This window comes from Branchiostoma belcheri, unplaced genomic scaffold (genome assembly GCF_001625305.1).
Source record: "Branchiostoma belcheri isolate BF01 breed outbred unplaced genomic scaffold, Haploidv18h27 scaffold15, whole genome shotgun sequence".
Taxonomy (NCBI): Eukaryota; Metazoa; Chordata; class Leptocardii; order Amphioxiformes; family Branchiostomatidae; genus Branchiostoma; species Branchiostoma belcheri.
The window spans coordinates 4,263,538-4,280,932 of record NW_017802935.1 but is presented as its reverse complement, the minus strand read 5'-3'; the positions used below and the strand labels follow the sequence as shown (position 1 = coordinate 4,280,932).

At 38.7% G+C, this 17,395-nt stretch overlaps 2 protein-coding genes across 14 annotated transcripts in view; both read right to left on the bottom strand.

Annotated features, from left to right (window-relative positions):
• Nucleotides 1-17,377, bottom strand: part of LOC109465406 (sialidase-like) — a 22,261-nt gene extending 4,884 nt beyond the window's left edge. Inside the window, exons 1-18 of one of the 13 annotated variants that reach the window (XM_019762637.1) lie at nt 17,257-17,377; nt 16,704-16,828; nt 16,030-16,203; nt 15,273-15,359; nt 14,096-14,192; nt 13,357-13,383; nt 12,881-12,968; nt 12,273-12,401; nt 11,089-11,151; nt 10,048-10,176; nt 6,867-6,931; nt 6,126-6,299; nt 5,588-5,720; nt 4,146-4,428; nt 3,259-3,429; nt 2,587-2,715; nt 1,790-2,037; nt 822-983 (exon numbers count right to left, since the gene is read on the bottom strand). In XM_019762637.1, coding sequence (XP_019618196.1) covers nt 822-983; nt 1,790-2,037; nt 2,587-2,715; nt 3,259-3,429; nt 4,146-4,428; nt 5,588-5,720; nt 6,126-6,299; nt 6,867-6,931; nt 10,048-10,176; nt 11,089-11,151; nt 12,273-12,401; nt 12,881-12,968; nt 13,357-13,383; nt 14,096-14,192; nt 15,273-15,359; nt 16,030-16,097 — 2,053 coding nt within the window. In that variant the 5' untranslated portion in view covers nt 16,098-16,203; nt 16,704-16,828; nt 17,257-17,377. The remainder of the gene's footprint in view (nt 1-821; nt 984-1,789; nt 2,038-2,586; nt 2,716-3,258; nt 3,430-4,145; nt 4,429-5,587; nt 5,721-6,125; nt 6,300-6,866; nt 6,932-10,047; nt 10,177-11,088; nt 11,152-12,272; nt 12,402-12,880; nt 12,969-13,356; nt 13,384-14,095; nt 14,193-15,272; nt 15,360-16,029; nt 16,204-16,703; nt 16,829-17,256) is intronic. The other 12 variants (XM_019762640.1, XM_019762642.1, XM_019762639.1 and 9 more) reach the window with 12 other exon arrangements.
• Nucleotides 16,399-17,395, bottom strand: part of LOC109465230 (neurabin-2-like) — a 4,717-nt gene continuing 3,720 nt past the window's right edge. The window contains exons 5-6 of the mRNA XM_019762373.1: nt 16,704-16,828; nt 16,399-16,423 (exon numbers count right to left, since the gene is read on the bottom strand). Coding sequence (XP_019617932.1) covers nt 16,399-16,423; nt 16,704-16,828 — 150 coding nt within the window. The remainder of the gene's footprint in view (nt 16,424-16,703; nt 16,829-17,395) is intronic.

Genomic DNA, 17,395 nt, shown 5'->3' with positions numbered 1-17,395 from the left:
AGACCGGGACTGAAGCCAGGTATGGGGGAACCTGTAGTGAAAACAAACAAACAACAACAACCCTTTAGTGTACATGTAAGTAAAACAAGCTACAAAAATCTGAATCAAAAATATAGTTAGGAAACACAAAACAATGAAGTTCTGAAACATGGTTTGAAAAAGAACCAAATCGTGAACCTTCAAGCTACTAGTATGTAGACTAAGTCTTTCTCCAACAGTTTTTGATTCCTTGTGTAAGAAAACCCAGAGTCTATCTGTCCACTGTACATATTCATGCTGTAACACAAATTTCCATGCCTAGATATTGCTGGCCTAGACTAATCGACCATAAAAAATGTGCCAATACGGATCAAATTTCCGTCTTCAAAAATACTTCCTCTAGCTACACCAACCTCAAAACCTACAACCTCAAAAGAAAGGAACAAAATTTGTTGTAGACTTTTACACTTTTTCTTAATTTTAAAACCAATTATTCAGTATATTTCAGTTCATTGGTTAGCAATAGTATAGTCTATGGTAAATACATTTGATTTAGCTGAAAAAAGTGTCACCAGCTGTTTAATATATTCAAACATACATGTACAAATGTATTATACAAAATTTACTTTTACTTTTAGTTTTAGAAAATTTTACATTTCACTAAAGACATCATGATCATCAGTCAATCTTATAAGTATAATGCAATATAGGTCTGTGATCCATGTTACTAAAATCACTATACCTCTAGGTTTATTTCATTTTTCATCATTGAAGCCATGATTGATTTCATTATAAATAGTCTTGTTCAGGGCACACAGGACTTTTCAAGCAGCAAAGCATACCTTCAGTTTGGCCCTGTGCTAAGTTTTCTTGAGAAGCAGTAAGCACAGTGCTGGACAAGCTGTCTGTAGACTGAGAAAGGCTCTGGCAGGATCCTACAGGAGACTGTTCTATATCTGCCTGCTCTGCCTCAGATTGTTCAGTCTCTACCTCAGCTTCGAAAGCTTCAGCAACAAATGCAACAATTTCACAACAACTGCATTGCCAATCAAATTCGACACAATTTTATAAAGCTGTGATTTTGATCTGGATTTGAATTTTTGGGTTGATTGTGACTTAATGTGTTAGGGATCTGATTTGTTGATTTGTTGATTGAATGTACAATGTAGATCATAGGAAACATTTCATTTTCATTTTCAAATCAGAATTTGAAGTGAAAATCATGTTATGACATTTAGTCAAATAGTTACATTTTGTAATGTTAATGGTTTAGGCTTTATTATGATTATGCTGAAAATTAATGCACTCAGTCTAGTCTTTTATATCTTGCATATATGTGACGCTTATGTTTAACATTTGCGCTAACATAGATATATCATTATTAGACATCGCTATCCTTTTATACAGTGACTTACTAGCATCTAATTACTTGTACCAAAACTGCTGATTCAGAGGAAATTTTTGCCTAGTTTCTGATCTCTTCTTGAGGGCTTATCCTGAAATAATTTTCACTATGCAGAGTTCCCTAACTCTTAAGCATTAATGCCTCCTGTTTTGTTTTATGATTTAGTGATACGTTTGTCATTACCCTGTGTGACTGCAGTTCCAGGAGAAGTCAGTAGGGGGAGCCTTACCTTTTTCTACCCTAGCGGGGGAGGCTGTGGAAGACAGGGTAGACAGACTGACTGCAGTTCCAGGAGTAGTCAGTAGGGGGAGCCTTACCTTTTTCTACCCTAGCAGGCGAGGCTGTGGAAGACAGGGTAGACAGACTGACTGCAGTTCCAGGAGTAGTCAGTAGGGGGAGCCTTACCTTTTTCTACCCTAGCAGGCGAGGCTGTGGAAGACGGGGTAGACAGACTGTCGGTGGAGCCTTTGGAGGACCGCTCCGGTGACTCTGCCATCTTGAAGTAAGAGGGGATCCCTGAGGAGGTTGGTGGGGAGGTCGCTGTGCGTAGGAGGGGCATGGCGGGTGGCATGGTGGGGGAGGTGGAGATGGAGTCCTTGGACGACGTGCTGTGCTGACTGTGCCGCCCTTCTGACGACTCTTCCTCTGCAGGCCTGCAACAAAAAAAACAACAACAGGCTATTAAGATTTTCTTTTACACAACCAGGTGTTGTTCCTACCTTGCTTACGTTTCAATGTCTATCAGACAGCTTCGGAGCCTCTGACTGGAGCCCATTGACAGGGAGGATCACACTGACGTATCCGGTGGAATAAAGAAGCAGTCTGGATAAGGAAGTTGACCCCAGTGATGAACCGGGATGAGGGAGGATACAAACTTAGCGCCACGTTTGGGATTGTGTTCTCGTCACTAAAGCGCCACCTACATCGGCTACATATAGCGGCAAGAAGCAGTACTCCAGTCAGAAGCTCTGAGGAAGCTGTCTGATAGACACTGAAACGTAAGCAAGGTAGGAACAGTACCTGGTTGTATACAAGAAAATCCTATTATAATATCTACCAACCTGATGAAATTATTTTCGGAACAAAAAACAACAGAAAATCACCATGGAAATTTCTATAATCTTACACTGTTACACAAAGAATTGTCTAAGTTCTAATAATATACTATGACTGTCGGACTACTGTACTGTATTTTATCTTACTTCTCCTCTGCAGATTTCTCAGTAGGAGGTGGCCCCACAGCTGCCCTGTCTGGTGCTGGGCTGTCCTTCTTCACTTCAGGAGCCGGCCCTTTCTTCTTACTACCACTTGGTCTCTTAGGAACTCCCACGCTGGAAATAACACCACAGAAATACAACATTTACATTTGTACTTCCTTTCAATGTGTTACTAAGCTACGCCTAACATTTTGTGGAAATTTAACAGTATAACAGGAACACCAAGCAGGCATTCTCCATCCCAAACCCACTTGCAGTGCAAGAATGCTTTCTGCCAAGTCCAGAATCTAGAAAAAGCTCTTGTTTACATAATATCATCTATTTATACAAGACTCCAGCCTTTTATGCATTCTGTAACCAAGCAAGGTTCTGACAGCCTTTCACTCAATCCAGTTAAGAACCATGGAAAATGCAAGTAATCCACAGTCATGGCAGCCCAACATGGTACAGATGTTGGCGCCAACATTAGAAGATATTGCAGCATAATGCAGACTCTTTGCTGTCATCATTTAACACTTGACAAACCAGCGGAATGATCGTGCTGGAATGTTAATAGTGGGAATGTCCAGGTTAGAGTGCACGTCACCGGCAGTGTTAAAAACCCTCCACCAACGTAACACTCCCTCCTCCAAATGTGCTGCTCAAACAGTGTGATACCTTAAGGAGAATTTAGACTCCTTAGCTGCTTCCCTTTCCTTAGAATCCTTCTCCTTCTTACCCCTAGACTGGGAGGAGTCCCTTCTTAAGATTTCCCTTTTGTCTTTGGAAGAGGAGTCCTTGTCTTTCCGTTTGGAAGACCTGAACCCCAGCTTCTCAAACAGACTGAAGCTGTGGGTGAAAGGCATGCAGGTTACTGTGCCGTCGTGGATACCCTGACCACCCCCATCTTTCTGGCACTTAGAACATTCCCGCTGATAGAGAACATCAGCGCGTGGACTAGACCACTTCAAGATACGGGTGGTGTTTGGGTTGGTGTGATTTATTTAAGGTTAATGGTGCAATAATAAAACAATGTTGGTGGCATTATGACACATTTAGTAGACACCTAGTTTTTTAACAGCATGAAATGTCTGGAAATGTTGTCTACTTGAACAATCAAGCAACATGCATTACGTATGGCATGCAGAACTTTTTTAGTCATGACTTGAACTGAAAGGCCATACATGTATCTAAAGTTCAAACTCAGATGAGCCAGGCAAACAATCTGCTGCAAGCAGTTTAGGACAATGAATAATTTGTAAGAATCATAATTTGGTGCTGTAGGAGTACTAGTATGTTGCACACCAACCAAAAACAGTTTTGAGACAGTCGCTGTAGCTAAGTATAAATAAAACATGACTGAAATTCAATAAACACAGTCACACCATTTAGCTCTATGTTCTGGCAGTTTCCCAACCTTGAGTATTAACTGCAGAGTCTGAGAACACTGTCTTAAAATACACTGTCTGCATTTTGTGCTTCAAATAAACAATGTAAAAGTTGAGATTCAAGGCTGTTCACTATTTAAACACAATAAAGGGAAAAGTATGGTATTATAAACTAACCTATCAGAGGGCTTGACCCAAACGTTCTCGGTTGGCGGGGGCGTAGGTTGTACATTTGACGATGCCGGTCCGCTCTTTGTCCTTTTCGGCGGGACCGGACCCTGTTCCTCCATCTTCTCCTCTTTTCTTCTCTCCTTTTCCTCCCTTCTCTTCTCCTCCCCTCGTCTGGGGGGTAAGGCGGGCGGCGTGGGTTCGGGAGGGGGTGGTCTGTCCGACTGCTGGGGGGTCGGCCTCAGCCTCTGCTGTAAGTCATCTGGTCTCACCAAGGGGAGTGCCACGCCTCCTAAAGAGGGAAAAACCACAGATGGTTCAACAAAGCGTGGTGCATTCCACCTCCACTACATCACTCAGCCACATACATGTACTGTATACTGCTGCTAACGGAAATAGTTCGCTTCTAGAAACACGTAGATGTTTAAGATGGTGACAAATTTGGAGCTAGTTCTGTTAGGAACAGATGGAGGGCAGAGGTCAGGTAAGAGTAAGCTGCTCCCAGTTTAGGCGACAGCAAGTTAACTTTATGGATGACATCCTCCGCAGACACCAAATCTGATGCGATAGGGCGGAAAAAAAACACAAGACGGGCCAAAAAGATTCCTACATTTTCAAATTTGGACCTCAGTCAAACAAGAATTTATTTTGATTCAGCGGCAACATCACATACTAAGGGAAAAAATGCAACACTGCAACAGAGTAATAGGTAAAAGACAAAACATTACATCAGAGCCTTGTCTTGTCTCCTCTCTTCACATTTATCTGTCATCCACGTTCCAACATGACAACAGACATATTTTCCCATTTTCACATTGACCACTGTCAGAGGGCAATAATTTTTTTTTTTAAGTCATGCTAAAATTAATGTGCACGCTGATGTCATCCATAAAAATGACTTGCTGTGGCCTTACAGCTCTTTCCTGCTGCCAGGGTGAGGCACTCTGCATCATTTCAACACTGGCTTCATGCCACCACATTCCTCCACCCACCCCCACACCACACAACATGGACTGAGCCGGCACATAGGAATTAACTGACTGTACATATAGTATATAGGGTCTATAGATACAGTCATACAACACAAATACATTAGCATGACTAAACGGTGTGACAATTATTGCAGCATGGTAAAACTGTATGTTAGCTCATCTATTCAGAGGATTTTGTTGGGATTTACATGCAGCAGTGTGCCTGTTGGAGTTATTTCCACTTCTACAGTAGCTGTGGATCTGTTGACATTCTGTGAAAGGCCAACTGTGTTTGAAAAATGTACGTGAGCTGACTTAACACCGCACTTAACTACTAAACACTGGCTTCCAAGAAGCCTAGAGCAAGCCATGAATAGACTTAGTTCAAATTACTTCTTAACTCTTGACCTTAAATAGTGGCATTAGTGATTTGAGCTGAGGGTTCTGTTTAAGGCACTCTGACGAAGGCTAAAATGCTACCTCTGGGTTTCCACATGTCCTGCGAGACCTGGGCATCAGGGGGAGGTGACCGGGAAGGTGGAACAGCGAAGGACACTGGAACAGCTGCCTGCAGATGCATGGGCTGCTCTTCTGGGGTGAGCTCTGGCTCCTCCTAGCAGAAAGGAAGAGTACTGCAGTTAGTCATGCTACAAACATGCTTCATTGCACAAATTCTTTACCAAAATTTGCTCTAATTTATAAAAATACTTGCTTAAAGGCATCCAATGCAATCGATTCTGGGTGGCAAAATCGGATTTTCCAAGTATGAAATGAGGATAAATATGTGCTAAGAAATGGCAGTAAATGTCAAGATCAGCCAGATTTCCTCATCTAGAATATTTTTTGAGGGAGTGAGCGAGTGAGAGTGTACGGGAGTGTGAGTGAGTGAGTGACTGAGTGCGTGAGAGTGAATGAGGGAGTGAGTAAGCATTTTTTTGTTCTGCTGCTCTGAAATTCCTTGGATGCCTTTATTAAGATGTATCTTTTTATCTAATCATCAGAGGATTTGCCATCCTACCTCTGGCAAAGCTTCGTCCAGGTCCTCACTGCTCTGTGAGCGAAGTTTCTGTCTGCTGGGCTGTCTCCGTTTGGACAGGGCTCCTTGTGTCACCGTCGCTCTCGACTTCTCTTTAGACGTGTCCAACAGGGTGGTGGGGGGGATTACATCATCAAACAGGTTCCTTTCTTCTTCCTAAAGAAAATCATGGTAAAATTCAATCAATCAATGTTGATTTTTTTTTATTTATTTGATCTTCAGACAGCTGAGTAGCCCATTCAATTTGCAAGTCAAATTGATTTTCAATGGGGCCCAGCAAAGTTACAGTAAAATCATCAATATAACAGAGGAAATAAACTTAAATCAAAATTTAACATAAGTAACAACGGGTTGTTAGCCATAAGTAACACAAGTATCCACAGGTATACATAAACAAAACATGTGATACATGAACGAATATATGGTTTATTTGTACAAATAAAAGCATTTCACACCAACAACAAAGTTAGTACTCTAGGTAGGATCACTGTTTAAATTGTGGACCATTGTGGATCATAGTGCATAATGTCACAATATTCTAGCAGTAAATTAAAAGACTTATACATTCAAGTAATATTAACAGTGCTTGTATTCTAGGAATGACTGCAACTATAGGAGACATATGAGCAACAAATTATCAACAAGTATAACTATAGGTGCAAGAAGTAACTACAAGTTTGGACTTTTTACAGAAAATTAGACGCAATTTTTGTCTTGACTTACAGGAGGTGTCTCTATGAACTCATCTGGTGTTACCACATCTTCAGGAGTTGTTACTCCCTTGTCATCTGCAGAAAGTAACAAGAACATTGTTAACATTGAATGATACATTTTTGAAAATCTGTACAATACTTTAAAAAGACACTTTAAATGTGGATCAGTCAAATTGACTGTACATGACATATTATCACTATCTTTGTAAGGCCATGTTGATTTGATTATATGGATGACATCCGCGCGCGCATGAATTTTCGGCCGTTTCCAAAAAAAAAAAGTTTTCAACCATACTGTAAATCATACAAAACAGTTGCAAAATGAGCAAAAATATACCGTAAGTTACAAAAAAAATTAACAAAAACTATACCAATGTCGTAGAATGCCAAAATCAAACGAAAAAAGACGAAATTGTAAAGAAATGAACTTGAAGACTAGATTATTCGCCAAACCATATTCTGTGCCATTTGCTCAACCCTCATGACCACGTAGATTTCATAATGAAAAGAACTTTTTTTTTTTGCAAAACATTTTTTTTATTCGCACGCGCGCATCAGTTTTGGGGCTTCCGGAGGATGTCATCCATATAATCAAATCAACATGGCCTAAAGGGTCAAAGCAATTCCAATTATCAAATCTACATTTTATTAACATGCCACATTATCTACAGCCAGATGTCCATTTGCATTCAACTAGACTGTGTTATTGAGGCATGAAGCAAACTGTTTATAGACATAGACTTTTAGTCTTTAGTAACTTAAAGAAGTCTCAACTCAAGTTCAACATGAATGCCGAATGCTGCATTTTACAGAGCAGATGATTAAAATTAGATATATGTATTCTTACATATTACACTATGTTATGTTATGCATGTATGCCTGATAATTTTTTTCCTTTCAAGTTATTACAAGTTATTACAATATCCATTTGAGCCATGCTGAAGCTCTTTTGGCAGCCCAGATTATTGAATTTTGTACTTTTTCCTCCATTTTATATGTGCTCAGTATCTAGTTTGTAGCCCTACATGTATGTAACTATACATTTACATTGTAGATATCTACCATCTACAAAGGATGTTTAAATTAGTTATGATACTGTGCAAATACATGTTCATGTAACCACAGCAAGTCTTCATATAAGGCCACACCAAGTAAATTTTATGGATGACGTCCGCGCGCGCATTGATTTTGGCCTGTTCCTAGAAAAAAAAACAAGAAATTCCGCTTCCTGAAACTATGACCAAAGAGTCACGACAGATTGACTTGAACCCCGTAACGCGAAATGGGTAAAGAGCACATGCTTTTTTTCTGCAGGCCTGTAAAAATGTGATGAAGGAAACAGGACAGGACGACAACTGCTGTTCCACCTGATTTATTGCTGTTTTGATGATGAATAAAAGACTTCTTGCTTGTTAATCTGTGTCACCTCATTCAATTTGTGTCCTAACATTTGTCGTCTCTTTCTAATCTAGGCATCTTGTTTTTTAGGGCTCTTCTTGTTTTTTTTTCGCCCTCTCGCATTAGATTTAGGGTCTCCAAAGGACGTCATCCATAAAATTTACTTGGTGTGGCCTAAGACAGAAAATTCAATGACCATGATGATTCGTAAACAATACATTTAAAGATAAAGCTTTAAAAAATCCCAGCAAAGCTAAAGTCATGCATAGTTGTGCTGTACAGATAGTTTCATATCTTATTCTTAAACTATCATAATGAGTAATACATAACATACTGCAGCACACAGCCAGCAACACTAAACACAAAATGTAGCAGCATCACATTAGATCAATAACATAAAGACTTATTATGCATGTACAACATGGAAATTATTACACAGCCTTTCTAGCAACAAATTAAAAGCAGCTCATACAAGCAGTGTGACAAGGAATATTACCCAAACTGTAACAAGCCTCCATTTTGTTCTATTCACAGTACTGTTTCATATTTCCATGTCAAATTTCAGTTGCACTGAGTCAGTCAGACCTGCTTACATGTAACGTTACATGTTTACATTATGAGACAAGCTTGACTACTTTGGGGCAGTTCCAAATTTGTACCCAGATTTAACACTCAGTATAACTGTCAAGGAAAATTTCTTTTTTGAAGTTGTGCGAACAAATTTTTGGGGCAGTCACTTTTGATGAAATGTTCTCTGTTAATTTGAGTAACACACAAACAGGTGCATTTTTGCCATCAAAAGGGTCTCCTAAATGTGTGAAGCAGCAGCTTCATACATTTTGTTTCACTTTTGGAGACAAAAGCTAATGCAACAATTAAACAGCAACAAAATACTTGTATTAATACAACAGGTGCCTTTCTAGCAGATGCATTATGCCACCTGCGACAATGAAACAAATAAACAAAGAAAAGAAAAAAACACAACTGAAGGAGACACTGCAGGAAGGAAGATGGAATCATGGGACAGAAAGCCAGGAGGGGCTGGTTAGTGGGGAGGGGGGCATCTGACAAACACACCAAGAAACACACCCAACTTTTCAGTGTGATTTTGAGATTCTGCATTGTGAAGCGTTTGACAATTTCTAACCATCTCCTCTTTGTAGACAAAGAAAGGGGATTCTTATTATAATAAGTGTTTGTAGTTTGAAATTCCTGTTTTGTTTTGTCTTTTTCAATTCATTGTCATTACAATAATTATTGTTACCACAATGAAGAATTAAATGAATGTTGGACCTGTTACATGAACTTATGTTTTATTACATGTATTTAAATAGTTATTCAATTAAGTTACATTGAGTAAAATGCACAAGTCATGCTTTACAAGCAATGATGTTCTTGTCAACGTTTTTGTTTAATAAAATGAAGAGATAGCGTGGTATCAAATTTATTGAGGAAGGTAGGGATGGAAGAAAATAAATTGATTTCTTTTAATATTTACCAACAAAAGTTTGAACATATTTGTGTTTTAAGTTATGATTGTCATGTTAAGTCAGTTATGCTGGTAGATCATTATACATAATAGTCAAGTACCTAAGTTAAATGTTTATTTTTTCAAACCAGATGCATTGAACAGACTGTCAGAACAGAGAAATTAGTGGAAAGACAAATGAGCACAAAGCAGACAGGAATTAGACAAAATCACACAAACGAAAGGTTGCACAAACAAAAAAAAAGGAAAAAAACAAATCCTGACCCTGAAGCAAAACTAAAAGATAGGAAATGGTGGCGCTTACGAATGGGCGTTTGGAAGGTTTTCCACGTGCATTTGGAGAAAGACTGCACGTAGCGAATATGATCGCTACACCAGTCAGGCGTGTGCCCGACTATACGGATCTCGACCGGACACACTTGCAGTTTCAGTCCTAGCCAATGGAAGTGTGCGAAACAGGTTGGGAGGATGATAGAGGGAAAGAAACAGAAAGAGAGAAAGAAAGAAGAGTTTTTAAAGAAAGGAAGACGGGGTGAGACAGAAAGAGTGTGAATGTGCTGAAAGAGTCAGTGCAAGTCAGTATATCCAGTAGGTAGGATATCTTCACTTGCAGTTTATATAGGCATTAAAAACCCACTTAGATGACTAACCTACATTCTACAACTTATTACTGGCAAACTAAGAGAATTGCTTTGAATATGGCTTTGACAACTTTGTGCCAATAGCCTTTATCATACTGAACTTTTGGAAATAATTTCATTTTGAAACAGCCCTTTTTCATACTAAGTATATGCCAATGTTTGAATATGATTATCGTTACCATAATGAAAGTTTTAGACTTGAGGGTTTTTGGATTTATAAACTTTTAAGGTAGATTAGATTTTCAGGAATGTTAGATTAGTCCAAAATACTTATGTTACAGTTGAGATTAGACTTGAAATGTTTATCAAAATACGAATTATTGCATGTACAACAAACGTAAATTAACTTGCCATCCAAATTAATTACACATATATAATAGTACTTTGAATGGCTAGTTAAAATTTCCTTAAACATTATTCTTTTAACAAGGTTTGCCACATCTACTATCTACATAAGCTACAAAATGTGTCTTCCTCCTCAATACCTGAGAGTATACCTGATTGATTTTTTTTAAACAAATGCAAATTATAGTTTCTTCACAAAATAATAAAAACTCAATCCTTCAGTGTCAGGAGTTTTGTGAATGCAAAAAGCCAATACTGCAATGCCAGAAGCACAAACCACATTCAACAGTTACCTGTTATATTTTCCTTGAAAACAAGACTAAAACATAATGAGTATTTCTGAGAAGTTAGAGTCTCACCTGTGCTGAAAGTGTAGCTGCCTTCCTGTGTAGAGGACTCATCATCCGAGATATCATCCAGCCCTGAACAACATCAACGTTCCACCGACTGTTAGTAGTCACATCTTAATGATTACTACTACCAATCCTACCATTACCATTACCATTTTATTTTAGGACAGTTCTCATAATTAACATTTTGAAATTTTACATCACTAAGGTACAATCTTTAATATTTTTTGCCCATTACTTTGTATGGGACCACTACAAATTTTGTACTAAGCTGTGTAGCAACAACTCAAATCAGCGATCTTTAGTTATAACAGTTCTATTCTGTGTTTAAGCATCATATTGACTCTGAAATTTGACTATAATCGGAAGTTAATTCCACTTGGACTTGTTGCTTTGCAAAACGCAACTTCTACATGCGTATATTATAAATCCTTGACAATATCAAATGTACACTGCAAATCTACCAACATTTGCACAAACAGCAACTAATAACACAGTGCAAGTTATATGGTATTCATTATTAAGTCTATCTAATGTTATCTCACTACAGCATTGTATGAATGCAACAAAACAAAAACAACACATGTACATGTATTAAGCAATGTGTTGGTTAATGGAATAGTAAGAAGATCTAATTAATATGATGGTAATATGAAATGAGCAATAAAACAAAGGATGGATTTGATGTAACTATTATGTAATGTTACTAGGGATAGACAAAACAAATGATATCATGCAACTGAAATTTCTAACAAGTATGGAAATGAAGTTACCAAATGTTATGTAGCACCAGAAACAAGTGGTTATAGGCCATCTACTTCTAGAACATGTGCATATTGACGTGTTACATAATACACAGTTGAAAAATGACAAAAGAAAGTTGCACCAGTGGGCCAAACGAAGGATAGACAAGCTAGAAGACTATCAGACTAGTAAAAGCTTATCAACCCTCAGAAACCACCAGAATAAAAGAGTCTCACAGCACCCACCACCTACATGTATCAGGACAACCACCATCAGAATTCAGAGCCTCAGAAAACAGCAAAACAAAAACTACCAACCAAAACTTCAGGGGACAAAAAGAGGGAGTGTCACTCTTTGGAGATCAATTTTTTTTTGGAAGGAAAAAAAGTGGTTGTGCCAGAGACAGTCAAAGTTGGACACAGACACATAGCAAGCCAAAAAGTGAACACCTTGGTCCTTTGCGTGGGGTGAGTGTTGGGGTGAAGCCCCCAGGGCTGTTTCTGGCATGTCGCCCATTGCGAGAACCTCCTCAAATGAGAAGCCCCGTTTCTGTAGCAACACCACGCCCTCCCCACCGGCTGGCGTGCGGGGAATGCAACAGTGTGTTCTCAGCGACAATGTCAATCATAGTCTCAACAATAAGGCCGGTTTGTGAGTTAGGAAAATATACAACTGTGAGCTACATCAACAAAAACTTGTAACGTACAATGTAAATAAAAGATAGTGAAATCAGCATGACACAACAAAACAAAACAAAAACAAGGCTGCTGCACAATCATGCAGTTCTAGGTTACCCCTCTATGTTCAGTTGCACAGTGTTACCACATGCGTAAGCATGCAATGTGCTTACTAGACATACATTGTACAACCATACTACATGTAACTCACATACAGGCAGCATCCTATAGCAATGCATGCATGCACTGTAGCACAATACCCAATGTGACAGGTATTAAGTATGGTATACTATTTCTTACATACATTCCCTAACTATGTCTCTAAGACATATGATCCATTCAGAAATGCGAGATAATTTATAATGAGCTTGGTGACATACCTGCATCATCTGGTGCCTCCCCTAGCTCGTTAACAGCTGTAGCTGCTAATTTGTGAGCCTCGTCAAGCTCTGACTGCAATGATTGAATCTGCAGAAATCATAAGTCGTTACATAGAGGGTAACATAAAATTAACAGAAGGATTCAACTCAATGTTTTTTCATGTATGTCTTTGTCCATTAGAATCATGCTTTTCTGTATACATGTACATGTACATTAAACCTTGGTAAACAAAGGGACGTCAATATTTTCAATTTTTATTCTTAAAAACGAAGCATATTTAATGCAAAGACATAACTTTTCTTCCACATATTTTAGGAAAATTTTGGAAGCTTGTATGAGTCCATGGTTGACCAAGGGTTAAAGGTACATGGTATACATGTCAGTGCAGTAGGGAGGGTTAGCCTGGTGAGGGTTAGTAGTAGTGTTGTAGTAGCTCCACCTTGCATCACCCTGAAACAATACATGTTGGTCTAACCTTCTTCTGTGTCTGCAATATTTCATACTGGAACAAAACGAAGTCAACAGCTGAGTTACATGCTAGAAAACTGCCTGGGTTTTTTCTGTCATTTGCAAAAGTGTGCAACTTGACCACAATTTAAGGGCAATTACGTATACCACAACCAATTCCTTATGGATGTTTTCATAGTGATAAATGAGACAATTTCATTCATGTTCATCATAAGACCGTGATACTCCCGAAATGTCCAAATTTGTCGACTGACTGATGATGATACATTGTCACAGCTGTCAGTATTAATCACATGCAATACTGCTGCAGCTGTAGGACTTCCTGACACATGCATATATGGCATGACCTGAACAGTGCCATACTGTTATCTGACCCTTTCACTTAAAAATATGGACTACAGCTTCATTATAGTTCTACTATAGGCAACACCACCTGGTAAAAAAATTATTTGCCTGTTCCTTTTCCACAAATATTGCCTGAACAGCTTGAAAATGTTCAAAAGTAGCCCACCAACTCATGGTAACCAGGTTACATTTTCAACAAATTTTACAAAACTAGAAACATTTGTAAAGTAAAGCCTAACAAACTACTGCTCTGATTATTCTTTAACTCATTCATGTATATGGGGATCAGCCCCTATAACTTGCTACATAATGTATTCCAATACCATGGGTGTCTGCTACAGCACCAGTTATATACCATGGAAGGTAAACATAAACATGAACAATAGGTCGAAAGCTCATACCTGTTGCTTGAGCATGTTAACTTCTCTCTTGTGTTGTCTGTCCTTTTCTTCCATCTGTCTCAAAGTCTCTTCTTCCCTCTTAATCAACTCTAGTTCTCTGCAGGTTAAGATGTACAGTACAGTGAGTCAAATCTGGTATCACCAGTTTACATGTATAGTGGAACGTTTAGTAGTCATCACAACACTAAACCATTGAGTCAGACATTTATTCTAGAAATGATTAATACAATAAACAAGCAGGCAGTTTTTAAGTAGGCAACTTCAATGCTGAGGGTTGATTTCATTCATCATCATTATTCTATTTTCAAAGTTACATCACCATAACTTGTTAAAATGCGAATTCATATCAAGCTACTACATGTACGTAACAAATTCAGCTTGTCAGTCTTAACTGTTTCACACTTTAGAGAACAGAATTAAGACACACTTTAGGATTTCAAGATTTTTAACTGTTTCTTTAACACAGATTAAGTCTACCACAGACATAGCAGATTTTTACCTGTCACATGCCAACACTTCAGGTGTGTTAAGTCAACCATTTACTCAAAAGTTTTCTAGGTGTTATTACCAGTATTAAAGGACATGCTGCTAGGTACATTGCAGTGAGCCTTGTAATTGTGTGATGGTGAGGGTTAGGAGTGGGACAGTGGGTGGGTATGGTGCAGTGGAACCAGACACAGGCAGTTTGCTCTTTTGTCTTTGGGACTTTTTATCATCATTACGTAGCCTGAGTCATGATTTTTACAATTATTGACCTGTCACCTGTCTAAAAAATAATAGATTCTGGAGCCTTGAAAGCCAAGATATAGACAAGGAGTAGTCAAATTAGTTTACATGCTGAATGATGTTCACATGTTGAAAACTCATCCTGAGACAAGAATCATACATTTGTATGAAATATGACAATTTGATTCAACTGCATGTATCCTTGTATTTTTTTGCTCAAAGATACATGTAATCTCGGCATTTCTAGTGTGATGTATTTTTTGTCTGTCAAAGCAAGAAAGATTTTCACTTTTTCGGTCAGAAAACAGGTCAAACAGTGTAGAAATCAAGACTACAGAAGCATCCAGCTAGAAACCCAAAGTGTTACTGGTAACAGGCAGACTTTTTCAAACAGCCTGGTCAGGTTTTTCTGTGAGAAGACAACACGGCTGACCCTCTAGGTGGAACATACCTAGCCTTATGTTCTTTCATGAGCTTCTGGACCTTGTGGTAGGTCTTTTGTAGTTCGAGGTATGTGTTGTCCAATACCCTCATTTGGCTGAGGGGTGGGGAGGGGGGCAGAGACATGACACAGCAGAAAAAAGGAGACAGGTAAATGAAAACTAAAAGCAGCAACTAAAATCAGCTTCTCTCCACCACAGTCTTTTGTTACACCCCTATTTTAGAGTCTAGTGGTCCAGTTTGTCATGAATTTCAGACAAGGTAAGGTCCAACTGACTTTGAAATGGGGGTGCATGGTTGTGTGTGGTTTCAAAGAAATGAAAAGCAGCAAAGGATAGGAAAGCAAGACAGCAGAACGAAATATAAAGAAACATGCCAGCAGACACAGAAGCAAACCTAAGGCTCTTCCATTCTAAAACTTCAACAGAGAGCATTCAGGAAATGTTTTTATTACACAAAAGCGTACAACAATACAACTCAAGCAATAAACGTCAAATAAAAATTGGACAAGACAAACTAAAAGGGAAAGAAGTTTTCCTGATCACCCCTTGAACTTTGCAATAGAATGGTCCTTTGCACTACATTTCTTTCAACATCTGCTGTCTACAAAAAGTCCTCTGAGGTCACTAAAATAAACTCATGGCTATACTCTTGCAAGAAGTTAGAAACATTGAGAAATGTAGCATAAGGTATCATGGCAAGACAGAAGCAACATTGGTGGAAGCACACAAAATTCTACTGTGAAATGACAGTGAGCAAATGTGTACCTGTGCAGCATAGCGGTAAGAAAGTTGGAAAAATTGTCCTTGGGCTCTGGCATGTCTACAGGGTTCATGGCACTAACGGTTTGGGAGGCTTTAGGGGGGTTCTGGGGGTTGAGCGGTGGGCAACTCAATGTTTTGGCTGGTAGCAACACTTTAGGGTGGGGAGACGAGACATGACTGAAGAGGAATACGCACGAATACAGAAGAAGAGACAGAAAAGAGAGAGGTTACTAGAGGGGTGGAATTGCAATTGGCAGCTGTCAACCAAATCTTTTCTCGTGACAAGTTTTTTTTGCCGACACCTCGGTAGTGGATCTCATTTTTGGGTGCTTACTTGCCAACCCAAAGTGTTGCCATGCAATATAGTACATCTCAAATGACGATGTGAGATCGACAGCTGTCAACAAGGCATGATAAAGACAGTTGTCAACCACCAGGAATGTTTTAACTTACATCAAGGCTTCAGTCTTATGCCTGATACATTTATAATAAGGTACCAAACATATTTCTAGCTGTTCGTGTCTTCTGGTCCTACCAAATTTACAGAAACATTGTACAAAATAAACTTGCAGTCCTGTGTCCCATAATGTTAACTTGTGTAAAGCATATCACCAGAAGAATAAAAGTAAAGGCTATATTTTTCCTCATATTAGAAATGTTAAGATATGAACCTGTACCTTGCATGGTATTCTTTTATGAGCTTCTTGGCCTTGTGGTATTTCTTCTCCAGACCAGTGTACTGTTCCTTAGTTTCCTTCAGCTGGCCTTCCAAGTTTTCTACCTGCACTTTTGAGTCCGTCAGCTAGGAGGAGCAAGAGGTTTTAGTTGAACATGTATGTTGGGAAAACCATCCTTTTTTTACTGGTTTAATGAGTTTATGAGATACCATGTGAAACCAAAATATTAGTTGTCCTAGAAAATCAAAATGCAACGAAAACAAGATATGATGCTTAGGCTTTCCAAATTAATGGAAAGCCATTGTAAAATGCCACATTGTAGCCCCAAAAGATGCATTTTGCACTTCTCATTTCTGAGCACATTAAGACCCAGCTGTCCTTAGCTAACACCTTCTGCCAGCAATCAAGAATTAGGAGATTTTCCTTCACGACATTTGCATCAACCATCACCATGGAAAATCATTGTTTTGTCCTGGAAAATTTGGAATTAGTGATGTTGTTTTAAACATTGGTTTGAGCAAGAACTCTTGGAGAATGTGTGCAGTACATGTACCTGACCATCCTTTAGATCTGAGTCTGCCGCATTTTGTTCATCCTAAAAAATTGGGTCTCTTGTTATCAATGTCATTATGTGAATACCTTAGTGTAGAGCTATGTGTGTGCTAAGACTTGTACTTTGTCTTCATATTTCT